Source organism: Prosopis cineraria, unplaced genomic scaffold (genome assembly GCF_029017545.1).
Source record: "Prosopis cineraria cultivar Desert tree isolate PC_DT_omini unplaced genomic scaffold, ASM2901754v1 PC6, whole genome shotgun sequence".
NCBI lineage: Eukaryota > Viridiplantae > Streptophyta > Magnoliopsida > Fabales > Fabaceae > Prosopis > Prosopis cineraria.
Window position 1 is genome coordinate 17,243,170 of NW_026555337.1, and position 17,286 is coordinate 17,260,455.

General features: G+C 30.6%; 1 protein-coding gene across 1 annotated transcript; it reads left to right on the forward strand.

The window, feature by feature from the left end:
- Positions 1 to 5,878: 5,878 nt before the first annotated feature.
- LOC129314277 (phospholipid-transporting ATPase 1-like) lies at positions 5,879 to 11,589 on the forward strand. The gene is given in 8 exon segments (XM_054957668.1): positions 5,879 to 6,663; positions 6,666 to 7,895; positions 8,013 to 8,319; positions 8,646 to 9,348; positions 9,436 to 9,559; positions 9,720 to 9,939; positions 10,124 to 10,582; positions 11,285 to 11,589. Coding segments are annotated over 8 exon segments (3,522 nt in total). The 5' UTR covers positions 5,879 to 6,410; the 3' UTR covers positions 11,511 to 11,589.
- Positions 11,590 to 17,286: the final 5,697 nt, after the last annotated feature.

The following is a 17,286-nucleotide window of genomic DNA, read 5'->3' on the forward strand; positions in this document are numbered from 1 at the left end:
ATTATTTGATTTTTTTTAGAATCTTTCTTAAGCTTAGTTTGTTTAATACTTTTCATTTAAGAAGTTATTCACTTGTCTTTAATTGATCTTGCTTTTGAAGCATTAAACACTCTCTATTGTATAAAACTCTTAGAAGGATTTTTATACTGGTACTTGTTTTTACCTATACAAAGTTCCCTTGTTCCCTTAGAAATTCAGTTACACTAGTACTATCTCTCTATTTCTTGTACTATTATTTATACAGTAATAACACTCTTTATACTAGTATAGTGGTCTTCATTTCCTTGGAACGTAACTCATACCAATAGAGTGGCACTTGATCTCTTAAGATTCATATTATACCTATATTGTCCACTATTCTAGTACAACATGATTGTTTAGGTATAAGTCTCTCTTTTTAGGATACAGACTCCATTTATTCAAATATAGTGGATCTTTGATCATCATATTTATGAAAAGCTATTCCTGTCATTTATAGCCATACAATGACATAGCACTTGTTTTCAAAATATTCTTGCTTATACAGGTACAATGAATGTTTATACTGGCACAACCATGAAAATTTGTGCTCTTTTTGCATTCCAAAACATGTGAGCTTCAAGTCTCACTTGTTTCTTTTCCTTTCATATTCTAAGTATTATGTTATCATTTTTACCTATCTAGAAGTCTTTTAAACACAATCTTGAGTAGATTAAATACTTATCTATTCTTAGAATTTTTCTTTATACCTATATTGCATTTAGCTCCATCAGTATTAACTTACTTTTTTCTTTATGCCTATATTGTATTTAGCTCTATCAGTATTAACTTACTTATCATTTTTCAAAGCATTAAATGCATATAGCCATTATTTTCATTACTTGTTGTGAGCGCTCAACTTTGCTGTAAAGCATTGTGCCATTACCTTGTTTTCAGAGAAACTTAAAAGAAAAGAAGATAAAGAGTCTAACAGCTAATTAAATGTGTCTAATGGATCATTAATCATTTCCAACTATAAACAAGCACATTTATGAAGATGGATGTAGAAGAGTTATTGCACGATCTTAAGCATTCAATTTCTTACCTACCTTTTGTGATCATATTCATTTTTTATAAGCTTCGTTGATTGTATATTCACTCTTAAAGAGAGTTTGCGATAGGATTAGTTCATTTTTGAACATACTCTGCGTATCCTTGTTTTTCATACTTGAAATAGAGGATTTAAGTTTAGGGAGCTTAAGTGGGTTATCACATTACCTTTGTAAGGGAGAGTGATTCAGACTTGAAGTATGATTTGTACTGAGGCAATCAAGAGCCTGGATTAATCTTGGTAGAGTAAGTAAAGAAAATCTTAAGTGTAACTTGAGAACTAGGACATAGACTCAAGTGATTAGAGTTGAACTAAGATAACTACGAATGCAAAGCTTCTCTCCTTCACTCTTAATATGTTTGGTGATATCATTCCTAAATTTATCTCTTTTATTATGAAAATTTTGTTAAATTTTTTATAGTCTAATTCACTCCCCCTCTTAGGCAATTTTACATTTTCAAATCAAAATGAAAGGAAAAGGTGGAAATCAGAGCAAAACTCATATTAGAATTTTCAACAATGGATTGTGGGATTCAACCATTGATAAGAAATCAAAGCAAAAATCAAGCCTAACCTGGTCCCTAGAGAACAACGTGAGAGACTAAAGCAAAAATCATAACAGAAATTTCAATGTCGATTTCCTTTAGATATAACTTCTTTCCCTTATAACAGCTCACTCCCACCTCCTCAATTGGCTGATTTAGGTCTTTTAAAGGTGGAAAGACTAAAATAGGACTCTCCAAAAGGACTTGCTAATTTCTACCATTCCCCTAGTGCTTGGAGTTCTTAAATGGGTTCTCCTACTTCATCGCCCCCCACCTTTGGAATCAAAGGATGAGCCATCGATGTGCCCTCCATTCTTAATCAAATGAAAGAAGAAGGAAGAAGATTGAGAAGATCAACCCATTTTTGATAATTTTCCTAGCTCACAATCACATTGAGGAAGGAAGAAAATGGAGAAGAGGAAACGATTGAAGAAGTTTTAATGGCCATGTGCATATGTTTATTTTTAATTTTTATAAAAAAAGCCACTTGGCTGCCAAGTGGCATAAAAGGTCAAACTCACAGTCAACTAATGATTAAACTTGACGGTTGAGTAAAATTGCCTCCTTTTTAAAAGTTCTAAAGCAAAATTGTTCCAAAAAAATTTAGGATGCTAGGCCCCTCAAGAAAAAATTTTAAGATATTTTTTCCCTTTAACCCTTTATTTTTTGTTGCCTATTGAAGTTGGGAACAGTTTTTAAATGTTGTGACAAGAGAAGTTTTAAAAGAAACAATCTTATGTTGCATATTTTAAATTTTATTGCAATAGTTGAAAGGATAAATGAACAAATTGATCTCTAAACTATAGATCCAAAAATGTCTAAAAGCCTAAACTTAGTTTTTGTAATGTTTCTTTAACTTTTGAAAATAATAGAAAAGACATCAAAAATAAAAAAAACCCAACAATTAAAAACAAGAACAAAAAATTACAAGAAAGGACCACGTAAATTTTTTGGTCCTTTTCTATAATTGTTTAGGACCTTTTTCGTTATTTTCTGATCATCTAATAATTAAAGTTAATTTTTGTTAATAACAGAGGTCAAATTTTACCTATTTTCAAAAATTAAAGAGAAATATTGTAGAAAATATAAGTTTAGAGTTCTAAACACTTCTGGATCTATAGTTTAGAAGCTAACTTGCTCATTTATCTTAATTGAAAATTGTTGCCTACTCCACTTTAGAGTACATTTTTAAATTGTTGCCAAATAATTTTTGCTTCAAGTAGGGATCAACAACAATACATGAAAATTGTTACCTATTCCACTTCAAATTTATAAGTGAGATACATAAATTTATAAAACTATTTATTTATTTTCAATTGACTTTCCATTGATTCATAAGTAATATTACTTAAATTCACAGTTAGCTTTACTTAAATTTATGAGTCACATTCCATTGATTATTTTAATAATTATTTATTTTTTAATTACAAATAAAGACTCAGGTACTTCCATGACAAAAAAATAATGGAATAAACATACTTTACTTGATTGAATAAATTAATAATTAATAGAAGCAATTGTTTTTATTGTGGAATGAACGTACTTTATTTGATAGTAATAGAAATAATTAAATAGTGATATAAATTCTTTTTAAGTTTGCATGACCACAATTAAAAATATTAGTTTTAATGTTTGAAAGGATTTATAAAAACATATCTGAAAGTAATTTAACTAATAATAATGATGAGTGGTTATGAAAAATTTAAAATTTTAAACCTACTTTTTCATGAGCGTATCCAAATATGGACACAAGAAGCCAAAATTTAAAAAAATATATATATATAGCAGAAATTTTGTATGAATATACTGGATATGCATAACACTTATATTTTGGCCAAAAAAAAAAGTATAACACTTGTATAATATAAAAGAAAATTTAAAATTTATGATCGATGACCTCAAAATGGGCGGGGGGGGAAAAATCTCCCATCCTTTCACCGCTATTAGTATTATAATAAGAGGGGGAAAAAAGGCAAGAGAACCAACCGTGTTAATCCTAGTGAAAAACTACAATTACATGAATATGAGATTTTAAATTTGAGTCCATATAAATAAAAAAATGTTTTTAAGAGAATTAATTTTAATTTGACCGAACGATATGCTCGAGTCGAATCTAAACAAAACAAGTAGATACTTGTTTTCAATATATATATATATATATATATATCCCACTGACTTTTGAACCCAGAAAAAGGTGTATTGACTTTTGAACCTTTGATTAATTTCCTTCTTCATTTCTTAAAGAATTAATAAAATTAAAATCGGGGGAAAAAAACAACATGTAAAAACAAAAGAGGCAGTTGCGCTGTCCCCAGTTAACATGAACAACATTGTTCACTTGCTTCAATTAGAAAGACAGGGAACGGTTAATTCGAGTGCAACCTTTTTACGTTCAGAAAAAAATTAATTTATTAATAACTATTTAAAAAATTCTATATAAATTCCTTGGGAGAAAAAGTAATATTTAGTTAAAAATACTAATATTTAATTAGAGATAAAAATAGAAATATTGACTATCAAAACAACAAAACTGGCTGCAATTTAGAAAGAAAGAAACAACACAATAACTGCCCTGGGCTTCATTCATATTTGTATACTATACCTTCTATTTCTATTATAAGGCGTTAGGTTAAAGTTTATTTCTTGAAGTATTCTTTTGAAAAACATCCAGTATCTAAAATTAATTTTAGATACATTCTTCTCATTAAACCTCAAGATCGAATCATTCTTGACATTACTGTTAACTAAAATTAAGTTGACTATTGCATGTGGATGTGCACCAAATTGCTTGACTTTTTTTTTTTTTTTTTGCCAGCATGTCAAGAGAGAATTTGGTCCACATGATCATTTAAGTGCCAAACTTAATCTTAGTTAATTGCAAGGCAAAAATGATCTGGTTTTAAGGGTTTAAGGAGAACAACATATTAAAGTTGAATTTATGACATTTGGTGATTCTAAGTGTATGGTTCAAAAACAAAAATAAAATTTAACCCTAAAACATTTTCGACTATTTCTATTATAACTCATTAAATTAAATGCCTTTAAAGAAAAAAATTTCAATTTTACTTTTTTTTAAAAATAAAAATATACAATATATGTTAAGCCATAAAATTAAATTTATAATAAGAATAAAATTAAAAATAATAATGAATAACTTTCATGTATTGAATTAGAAAAATGATAGTTAAGTCCTAAAAAGTTAGATTTATAACAATTAGATTTTTGGCAAAATTTTTTTAAAAATTAGTTATAAATATAAATTCACACGGTTACAAATTAAAAATCATATTACAATGTAAGAGTTATATGAGTATTTAAATATTTATTTATAATTAAAACTTTTAAATTTCTAATTATCTGGATCGATATTTTTAATTTATTTTTTAAAAAAATTATTAGGAATTTAATTGTTATTGATTTCAAGTTCTTGACCCAAACTATAATTGTTTTGTAAATTGGACTTGGCTTTGCTCTTCTTACCTCCTACACCTCCATAGCTCTGCTACATTTTAGAGAAAATCTAAACTTTTTAAATTTTATCTTGACAGTTCATATTTAATATTTTAATTTTAATTTTATATTTATTAAAATAAAAAATTTATATGAATGAGCCAAATTTATATGGATGATTTATATTTAAATTTGATCACCGATTTAAATAGTTTATATTTAATATGGATGGTTCATGTTTACAAAAAAATTTAATAAATCTCATCTGTAGTCTGAACAGTTTAAGGTTCAATATCGATGATCCAAATTTAAAAAAAATAAATTAATAAATACGATCACTAGTTTGCACAGTTTAGATTTAATATAAATAGTTTGAATTTAATATTACAAATTATAAAAAAATTTAATATTAAATCTACACTATCTAAAATATATTTAAATAGTCAATTAATAAAAATTATAAAAAAATTTAATATTAAATTTAAATTATTTATATTAAATGTGGATTGTTCAAACTAGCGATCAAATTTAATAAAAAAATTTTATTTTAGTAAATATAAAATAAAAATAAAAATTAAAACAATAAATCTGAACCAATTTGAACGGTTCAGATTTTCTTTAAAATGTAGTGGAGCTATGGACGTGCGTGGGTAAAAGGAGCGGTGCTGAGTCCCTGTAAATTATGTGCACCCAGAAAAACAATTTAAATTCGAAGTGATCCCCTCGGAAAAGTCAGTTCCTAGTAGACCCTAGATCAATTGCTTTGTGATAAAGACGTTCTCTTTTCTTTTTCTCTCTTACTCGGTAAGGAAAATCAAAAATGGACTTTTCTTTGCTTCCTTGCCCAGAGACTCGTATTTATGATTCCACCAGCTTTGGCCATTCAGAGACTCGTATTTATGATTCCACCAAGCTTTGGCCATTCAGAAACAAATCGTTTTCAAATTTCCAGTCTCAGTGTATTAGACTCGAAAGTTGAAATTCCTGTGCTTAGTCTTCCTTGTAACCACATTTCTTTAACAACCGTCACTTCCAATACTTAGAACACGCTTCCAAGGCAACATGACCCACCTACTGTACTCGTGTCTCATCCCCAATGACCAGTTGAACGTGCTTGTTGAACTACTCCGACTTGTGAAATGTAAAGAAAGTGTGTTCTCTTAATGGGTTCGTCTTTCTAATTCGGGATTTGAAATTAAATTTAAGCTGCTTAGAAACCTCAGGTTTTTTGGGATCAAGGGTTCTAAGTGGCCCCTTTTGATCCCATCCCCGAAAATTTCCCAGTTTTCTCTGATCTAAGTAAACCGACGACGCCAAATTCTGGCACCTCTGCTACTTCTTTCACAATGGAAGTGGATAATTCTTCGAATTTTGAACCCGCTGTTAATTCACCGTCAGTCAGAAGCGCCATGTCCTTTCAGTCTAGGGGCTCCAGTAGGAATTTGACCCGAGAAGTGAATTTGGGGCTTCCGGATGCCAAGCATGAGCGGTATGGTTCGAAGGGAGCAGATTCTGAAGTACTCAGTACGTCCAAGAAGGAAATCAGCGATGTGGATGCGAGGTTAGTTTATATAAATGATCCTGTGAGTACGAATGAGAGGGTCGGTTTTCAGGAAATTCGATTCGTACTGCGAAATACTCTATCATCACCTTTTTGCCCAAGAATTTGTTTGAACAATTCCGTAGAGTTGCTTACTTTTATTTTCTTATAATTGCCATACTTAATCAGCTCCCTCAGATTGCCGTTTTTGGGATTGGGGTTTCTTTTTTGCCGTTAACCTTTGTCCTGGTAGTTTCGGCTTTGAAGGATGCATATGAGGACTGGAGGCGGCATCAGTCTGACAAGATTGAGAATAACAGGTCAGCATTGGTTTTGGTTGATGATAATTTCCAAAGGAAAATATATAAGGACATTAGAGTTGGTGAAGTGATTAAAATCCATGCAAATAAAACCATTCCCTGTGATATGGTGCTGCTGTCAACCAGTGATCCTACAGGAGTTGCATATGTTCAGACTGCTAATTTAGATGGAGAGTCAAATTTGAAGACTCGGTATGCAAAACCTGAGACCATATCACTGTTGCCTGAAAAGGAGAGGATTAATGGGTTAATTAAGTGTGAGAAACCCAATAGGAACATTTATGGGTTTCAGGGTAGCATGGAAATTGATGGAAAGCGATTGTCACTTGGATCATCTAATATTGTTCTCCGAGGCTGTGAAATCAAGAATACCGATTGGGCAATTGGTGTTGCTGTATATTGTGGCCAAGAAACTAAAGCAATGCTCAATAGCGCAGGGGCTCCATCAAAGAGGAGTCGGCTGGAGACTCGTATGAACAAGGAGATCATCCTGATCTCTTGCTTTCTTGTAACTTTGTGTGCAGTTATCTCTGTTTGTACTGCTTTTTGGTTAAAGCGCTACAAATATGAATTGGATCTCTTGCCCTATTATCGGAAACTAGATGTTTCAAGTGGAAAAGCAAAAAGCTATAAATATTCTGGATGGGGGTTGGAGATACTGATCGCATTCCTCATGTCAGTTATAGTGTTCCAAGTCATGATTCCCATATCATTGTACATTTCCATGGAGCTTGTCCGGATTGGTCAGGCCTACTTCATGACCAGAGACACCAAAATGTATGATGAGGCATCAAATTCCAGATTTCAGTGTCGAGCTTTAAATATAAATGAAGACTTGGGACAAATTAAATATATTTTTTCAGACAAAACTGGCACACTTACTGAGAACAAGATGGAATTTCAATGTGCAAGCATCTGGGGGGTTGATTACAGCTCTCAAAATGCCGATCTGGAGAATGAGCCTGTCCAAGGTGTGATTTCATCTTCAAATGGTTGTCAGTTCTTAAGAAATTATAGGTCAACTTTTGCACATCTGACCTTGTAATATAAGTGACATCGCTTGCTTTTTTGTGGTTTGCTTTTGTCAGTTGATGGAAAGATATTGAAGCCTAAAATGAAGGTGAAAGTTGATCCAAAGCTTTTGCATTTAACAAGAGGTGGATTCAAAAACAAGGAGGGAAAACATATTTGTGAATTCTTCCTTGTGTTGGCAGCCTGCAATACTATTGTGCCTCTTCTTCTCGACACATCTGATCCTGCAGTCAAGTTGATTGATTACCAAGGGGAATCACCAGATGAACAAGCACTGGCATATGGTGCTGCCGCCTATGGTTTTACACTCATAGAACGAACTTCAGGGTATATAGTTATTGATATTCAAGGAGAAAGACAAAGGTAAGTTCAATTGCCTTTCCCCCAATCTTAGTCTAAGCTTTAGATTTATACTGATAACCAGGAACGTTAAATGTTTGGGGTACGGTATCCATAATGTTCAAGCAGTTGTGATTCTTGATTTACCATGATAACTGGAACCAATTAGTTTTCATTTATTATTATGTAAGAGTGTCTACAAAATGTTTCCTTGGGTGTATTATTTATTTAATTGCCCATATTGCTTGCTTATTGTATAACTGTCTGTGAGCCTTGTTTTAGTTTTTCTCCTCCTCCTAACCTAGCTTTTTAGTGACTGGATTTATCTGATGTTCATGATGTTGGTGCAGGTTTAATGTCTTGGGTTTGCATGAATTTGATAGTGACCGGAAGAGGATGTCTGTTATATTGGGGTTCCCTGACAACTCTGTGAAAGTTTTTGTCAAAGGCGCTGATATGTCAATGTTTAGTGTGATAGATAAATCATCGAGCACAGATATAATACGTGCAACTGAAACCCATCTTCACTCTTATTCCTCCCTTGGTTTGAGAACCCTTGTCATTGGGATGCGGGAATTGAATCCTTCAGAATTTGAGGAATGGCATTTTGCCTTTGAGGAAGCTAGCAATGCTCTGGGTGGTAGGGCTGCTTTGCTTCGCAGGGTTTCCAGCAGTGTGGAAAACAATCTCTGCATATTAGGTGCATCTGCTATTGAAGATAAGCTGCAGCAAGGGGTGCCTGAATCCATTGAATCTCTGAGGACAGCAGGTATCAAGATATGGGTGTTGACTGGTGACAAACAGGAAACTGCCATATCAATTGCTTACTCCTCAAAGCTCCTAACAGGTGATATGACTCGAATTGTAATTAATAGCAATGATAGAGAGTCATGTAGCAGGCATTTACATGATGCCCAACGCATGACCATCTCCGGGGTTGCTAACAACATTGGAAGAAGTATTGAACCTGTAACAAATCAAATAGCATTAATCATTGATGGTACCAGCCTTGTATACATTCTTGAAAGTGAAAACACTGAACTCGAAGAACAGGTTAGTGCTGTTAAATTTGACATGGTGTCTAAACCGCAGTTTGGTTTTGTTTAATGTGCTCATTTAACTTGCTGCTACTAATTCCAGCTTTTTCAACTTGCGGGTAAATGTTCTGTGGTTCTTTGCTGTCGAGTAGCTCCACTACAAAAGGCTGGGATTGTGTCCCTTGTGAAGAAGAGGACCTCTGACATGACACTAGCCATTGGAGATGGTAGGAATCCAATTTGTTGACTTTTTTCACATTGTCACTTGCCTACAAAAAAGAAGGATTAAAAATGGGGAAAAAGTCACTGATAGATGATGAAAGATCATTTGGTCATCCCTTGTTCATATTTCTCCTAATATTGCAAAATTTTATCCATGTGATTCAGGTGCTAATGATGTCTCAATGATCCAAATGGCTGATGTTGGAGTGGGTATCAGTGGACAGGAGGGTCGGCAAGCTGTAATGGCATCAGATTTTGCAATGGGACAATTTAGGTTTCTTGTTCCTCTCTTACTGGTTCATGGCCATTGGAATTATCAACGGCTGGGTTACATGGTGCTATACAATTTGTACAGGAATGCTATCATTGTTCTTGTCCTATTTTGGTGAGTAAGACTCTGGAAAACACAAGTATATGAATGCTTTAACCATGTAATTTTTCAAATCTAGCTTGCCAAGAACCCTATAATGTTTTCTAATCTGGAATGCCATGAACCCCATGCTGATTTGGATTTTCTATTCTTTTTGGTTGTTAAGATGTTTACTGCCAAATTTTGTTTTGTCTTCCAGGTATGTGCTTTTCACTGCCTTCACTTTGACAACTGCTATAACTGAATGGAGCAGTTTGTTATATTCTGTAGTTTACACTTCATTCCCGACTATAATTGTTGGTATTCTTGACAAAGATCTTAGTAAAAAGACTCTCCTGAAGTACCCTCAGCTTTATGGAGCTGGGCAGAGAAATGAGGCCTATAATGAACATTTATTTTGGTTGACAATGGCTGATACTTTGTGGCAAAGTATCGCTGTGTTCTTTGTTCCTCTCTTTGCCTATTGGGGAAGCACCGTCGATGTATCAAGCATTGGAGATCTTTGGACTCTTTCAGTGGTTATTTTGGTTAATTTACACTTGGCTATGGATGTCATCAGGTGGACTTGGATTACTCATGCAGCCATTTGGGGTTCTGTTATTGCAACCTTCATTTCTGTCATGATCATTGATGCTCTACCCACATTTCCTGGTTACTGGTAAGCTCTCTTTCTTTACCTCATTCTCTGTTTATTTTGTCATGCAACTATTTGTTCCTAAATTGTTACTAGTATGATTGCTCTGCTTTATACATTATCTACCAATTCTGGCATGACCTATTTTGTTGTGGAGTTTAATTACATTTGTTCCAGTTTTCATGCGTTATAGCATCCCACTGGCATAGGCTTACAGCAAAGTGATGATTAGAGGCAAAACTGACGACAATATGGAATATATAATATAATTTGCTGCTGATTTCTCAATAGTATTTTATGAGGAAAGAATCTTAAATAACTTTTACCCAAAATGTCAGGATTTCAGATTAAAAGAAGGGGGAAAACTCTTGAAAACAAAATGTTCAAAAGCCCCAAGGCAATTGATTCTCGCAGTCCCTTTTTTACCTGCTCAGCAAAGCCTGCCACTAATATGTCAAGAGCAGTGAACGCTTTGAATGGAGGTTTAACAGGCTTAAATTTGCTTGCATGCAGTAAATTCTACTAAAGAGGGGATTCAAATAATACTAGTGTTTCATGCATGTACTGTAAATTAAATGCTTCCATCACCAGTGTTTCATGCTTTTGCTTGTATGGAAACCAAGTTATTCAGCCTACCAAGCTAATTATTTGTTGCCATTGATTCACCTTGCCTTCTTAACATTGATTAGCCTGTGCTTTCTAATACTGCCCATGAAACTTTGGCAGGGCCATCTTTCATGTCGCGGGAACACGTTTGTTCTGGTTATGTTTGCTTGGATCCATTGTGGGCGCTTTGCTTCCTCGGTTTGTTGTAAAAATTGTGCATCAGCATTTTTGCCCAAACGATGTTCAAATTTCAAGAGAAGTCGAAAAGAAGTTTGTGAATACAACAAGAGTTGGTGGTGGTGGGCAGATAGAAATGCATGCTATTGCAGATGATCCAACTAGATAAGTTTGTCTCCTTTCTTCCTTGTATTCTTTTGTAGAGTCATACATACATACATACATGCATAGAGATATATATATATATATATGCATACACTTACTTTTGGCTGCTTCAGAAAGACTCTGTTGGTTGCCTGATTTATTGTTTGCTATCCAAAGGAGAGTTTTTATTCACTGTAGAGGTTTGTCCCTGTTCTATGATTTTGTATCGGATGTTGTAGGCGTGCAGAAATAGAAGAAATTTTTCATGGTGTAAGGCTTTTTGGGCCTAAAATAGCCTAGAATGGTCTGAACTTGGTCATTTCTCACAGATTAACTCGTTCTTAGTACTTGAATTAGCTCCACGTAGCTATGTATATGTAATTTTTTTTTTTTTTATTATCAAGAGTTAAACAGCGTTGGCTTCTTGATCAAAGTATGACTTTTACTCCAGCCCTATTGAGTTCATTTCTGGATAAAGGCAATTCATCATCTTTAATTATTTATGTTGTTATTATTTAGCAGTTATGTTTTTTATTCTTTGTTCTGATAGAATAATATAACTTTTAGTTCTTATGTTTGTATCAGTTATTAATTCAGTCCTTCAAGTTTAATTTTTATCAAGTTAGTTTTTTAAGTTTATTTTAATTATCAATTTGATCCTTATTATTTTAAAAAAGAACGGTTATACTATTAATGGATAATAGAATATTGATTGCAGCCAAACAAATGAATGAAAACAAGTATAATTATTTAGGTATGAAAAAGCATATTCTAAAATTTTTAAAAACAAAGGAACAAAACATGATAAGAGAAATTATATTAATAAAATTAAATTAATTTAAAAGTTAATTTGTTCTCGTTTAACTGCATATGCATTGTCAAGTTAACAATGTATTTTACATTTTAAATTATTAAGTTAATTTATGTTTTAAAATTTAAAAGAAAATTATAAAGGATCAAATCGAAGATTGAAATAAATTTAAAAGATTAAAAATTTTATTTTTTTTTCTTTTTTGTTACTGTTGTATTTTTTGTACCCATGCTAGACTTGGCTGGTGAATCTGTCTTTGCTGTTTGGGCAACATTGGTTATGCTTCTGAATATATTGACAAGAGGCCTAAATTCAGGAAGATAATACTGATAGGGCAAGTCTTGAACAGCGATTATCAGCATCATGGATGTCAATACAAAATACAAAATATGTATAATAAATTATTCTTTTGATCCTATTTAAAAGACTATACCTGAGGATCATTAATACATCATTTAAAAAATTTAACGGAACATTTATAATTTATTTATAAAAGTATTTTTGTCTCTTTTACTTTTTGCTTGAAAAATGATTTTAATTTAATTAAAGATAATTTTGAAAGTTTGTTAAAAAAAAGTTTCTATTTAACTAATTTTATTAATCTTACAAAATTTGAAAATGATTTATAAAAATCAAATAAAGTATTTAGAAGTTGTAAATAGTATAGTTCTTATCATGCATACAAAGCATGCGGTTAATTCCATTTTCGCAGCCGCAAAGTCACCTGTTCGAAAAGCATACGGTTAATTCTGTCTCTAAAATTATCATAACACTTTAAATATTCCTTTATCATTTCCAAATTAAAATATGATAGGGTCTCAATCATCTCCACCACAATGTCGCTATTAATATTGATCAATATATACATATATATATATATATATAATCAATAATTTGTTTTGGCCAAGAATATAGTCAATAATCAAATGTTCATAAGTGTAGAATCGTATTGCTGCCACTACTCACTTTGCTAAAAAATATAAAGTATTTTTAATTAAATTTTACCTTTAATAAAATGATTATTTATTTTTAAATTAATACTATCTTTTCATATTTAGCTTTATGTAATAGGATATTTTACTCTAAAATAAATATAAAGTGATTATTTAATGAGGGCATTTTTTTATCTTAAAATATTAAAAATGTCTTATATTTTTTAAAATTCAACCTCTTAAAACGGAATGAGTATTTAAATTTCTGAACGATAAAATTTTAACAACCACCAATAAGGGATGTTTTTGACATTTTAGACCGTAGATAATTGTATATATAAATAATAATTAAAAACATTTTTGCAATGAATAATCGTTAGATACTCAAATTGATTTTTCCAACAAATTGAATGTATAAAACTCTTACAATTTTATTTCTATCTTCCCCTATCAAAATAATCATCCTGATTTGCTTTGATTATACGGTCATAAAATATGATTTTTTTTAAAAAAAAACAAATGACTTGAGTCTTCCATTAAATAACGTGATTAATCTCTAATCCATAACAAATCCATAATTATATAATGATATTGACGGGTGATGATGCTCTCATCTTCCCTTCCCATTTTTCCCCCTCCTCTTCCTAATTTTTTAATTCTTCTTTTTAAATTTTAGCAGTATGAATTTTAATATTTTGTATTTTCTTATAATTTAACATGGCAATAGTAATTTTATACGAGATCAAATCTACACAATCTAAATTTTGATATAATGGCTAAAAAGAGAAAAGAAGAGACGAGGATGAAAAAGGAAAAGGAGAGAATCCTCACCTGATATTGGCAAGCACAAAAACTCACTGCATCTCGCTTTAGTGCTCACGAGGAACTGAGCATTATCCTTTTAATGAGATTTATACAATTTATATCTAAAGTTTTAATTTTTATTTCATATTTATTAAAATAAAAACTTTATACATAAATGAAAAATGTAAGACATTTTAAGCAATATCATTCTCAATAAATTAGTTAACTTCTTTAAATTAATAACATTTTTTTATATATACTCTTATTTAATAAGATATTTTACTTAAAGATAAATACAAAATGCTTTGTTCAGCCAAAAAAAATATAAAATAATTTATTTATGAAGGATATTTTTGGAAAAAAGAACACATTAATTATACCTTAAAAATATAAAAATATCTTATATTTTTTTGTCCAACCTCTCAAAAAATACATTTATAAAATTGAATATTTCAATTTAATTTTAAAAATATTTATATGTTTATAAATTAACTATTTAAATGTACCGTTTAATATTAAATTTTTTAAAATTTTATAATTTTTTTTTGGTAAATATAAGATTAAAAATAAAGATAATCTTTCGATTGATTTCCAAAAAAATATTTTTTTAAAAAAAATTATAAATAAAAATTTAAATCTAATCTATTCAAAATAAATTCAAATAGCCAATCAATTTATGAAAATTATAAAAAATTTCATATCACATCTCATTAGAAATTATGAGTACTGAAGCTGGACCCACGCCACACACACAAAATATCAAACCCTACGAGAAATATCTGAAGAACAAATTAAAAGAGTTTTAACATTCAACTACCAAATATATATATATATATATTGTGAGAGAAGCAACAAGTCAGGAACCTTCGGATGTCAGTAATTAGTGTGACCACGTACGAATATTAGTTCCTTGCGGAAGAAAAACCGATTCTGAGCTCCAAGTCGAGGCCATGATCTTCACTACTGAATCCTGCCCGGAGGCTGCTGCGTATATTATTGTCTTCCATGCGAGACTTCTTGAGTCTACCCTCACAATAATCATATCCCAACACATCTTCTGGATCATAATTCACAGGAAAGTTCAAATCAAAAGCATGTTGACGACCATCATCATCACTATTATAAAAATTCAGACTTGAAATATCAGACCGCTCAATATTAAGCTGCAACTTCAAATCAGCAGCATCATCATCATCCTCTCCTTCTGGATTTTCACTACTGTTCTTCTTTTGTCTTTGACCTAATTCGTCTTCTTCTTGTAAGGCTTTTGATGGTGATGAATCAAGGACAAAGTAGTAACCATCATCATTATCCGAATTTCTAGGATTATTATTGGCAGTAACATTCAAACTGCATTGGACTGATCAGTATTCTCATCCATGGCGTCAGTGGATTTCCTCTCCATTTTGTCCTCGACCTTCTTCATCTCCTTCTTGCACGATCGCCCTGATATCGGTCGGAGTTTTGTGCATGGCTTTGAACGATGAATCAAGGAGAACTTCGTCGGAAAAGTCCATGGCGCCAGTACTGGTGTGAGGTGCTAGGGTTAGTGAAGAAGAGAGTGAAGGATTTTTGCGGCTTGAAAAGGAGGATGATGCATATAAGTATGAATATTTGGAAAAATATATCTGCAGCTCCTTATAATTTCATTAAATTGTAAATTAGGTCCTCACAGTTTATTCTATTTTAATTGAGCCCTTATAATATAATTAATTTTTAATTTAATTTTTTTAAATGATTATATTTTTCTTTAAAATTAATTACATATTAAATTTTTATTTAAATTAATTCAAAATTTATATAATTACGTTGTCTTTTAAATATTTTTTATACATGCAAAATTTTCATAAAAATTATGATAAAATATATATATAGTGGATTAAATAAAATTTTCTTTTTCACTTTTGGCTAAAATATTACATTAAACTTTCTGCAAACTCCAAAAGTATTTTTGACTTGTAAAATTTAATAATTCATTATTAATTTTAACTTTTACTGATCAATATATATAATAGATAAAATTATAAGGGTTTGATTAAAACAAATTAAACTGTAAAGATCTAATTTAAAATTGAGTGAAATTGTAAGGATCTACTAGCATGTTTTCCCTAAATAATTTTTCTCATTTTCTTGTTATTATCGTTAGATCAAACTTTTCAATGGATCTTATTTAATTTTAATAAAATTATTATAATTTACTTAAAATATATAAATAAATTTGAACTGTTAAATTTTGATCTAAACATTAATTTAAAAAATATAATATTTTATTTATATTTTTATGTAAAATTAAAATGATAATTTTATAAAAAAATAAATCAGAATCATTGAAAAGCATTTTTGATCTGATGTTGATAAAAGGAAAATGAGAGACCCTAATCAATAAATATATATTAGCAGAAATTGGTCGGTGAATATGACTGGATTATTGTATTAGAAAAAGGAAAGTTTTGGATGATCAAATTCTAATTAGAATCGTGAAAATCATATATTTATAGTACTTTTATATTCATATAGTTTTGGTTGAAGGACACTAATTCAATTGCATGATTGCTTTCCTTACTTTCTTTTTAATTTAGATGCAATTTCAACCATTCAAAGATTCTAATTTAATTTTCATAAAAAAATTCTAATTAATTTAATGTATTCCTCAAGTTATGCGCCAAAGAATCAATTAACTTTATACCTATAAATCTACTTGAATATTTAAATTTCATTTTTTTTTTGCAGCTTTATGTGTTTTTTAGCCAGAATTTGGATAAAAGGACAAAAATATTGAGATACACATGATTTGAACTATGAAGAATAAAAAAAAAAAACAATACAAAACGTCACTTGTATGTATCAAATTTTAATTTAATATTTTTAATCCATATTATTATTTTTAAGATTAATTTAATATAATTATTTTTTTGTATTAAATTTAATTAGTATATTCTTCAAATGTTGCTGGTAAAAATCAATTAATTTTATACCCCTAAATAAAATTTCAATATTTAATTTTTTATACAATTAAATATTAGTGCTAGGTCGAGCCAGGTAGGACCAAACTAGCGGCATAGCTCTCCCAACAAATATTTAACATAATTGTATATAAAAAACTCAGACTCAAAATTACTGGTTAAATTAACACAATCCCTTACCAGTTGTATAACGTGCTCGTTGGTTTAATATTTTAATTTTCTTTTTCTTTCAGTTTGTTGTCTTTTTTAGCTGGAGTTTGGATATAGAGATTAAACAAAAATATTGAGATA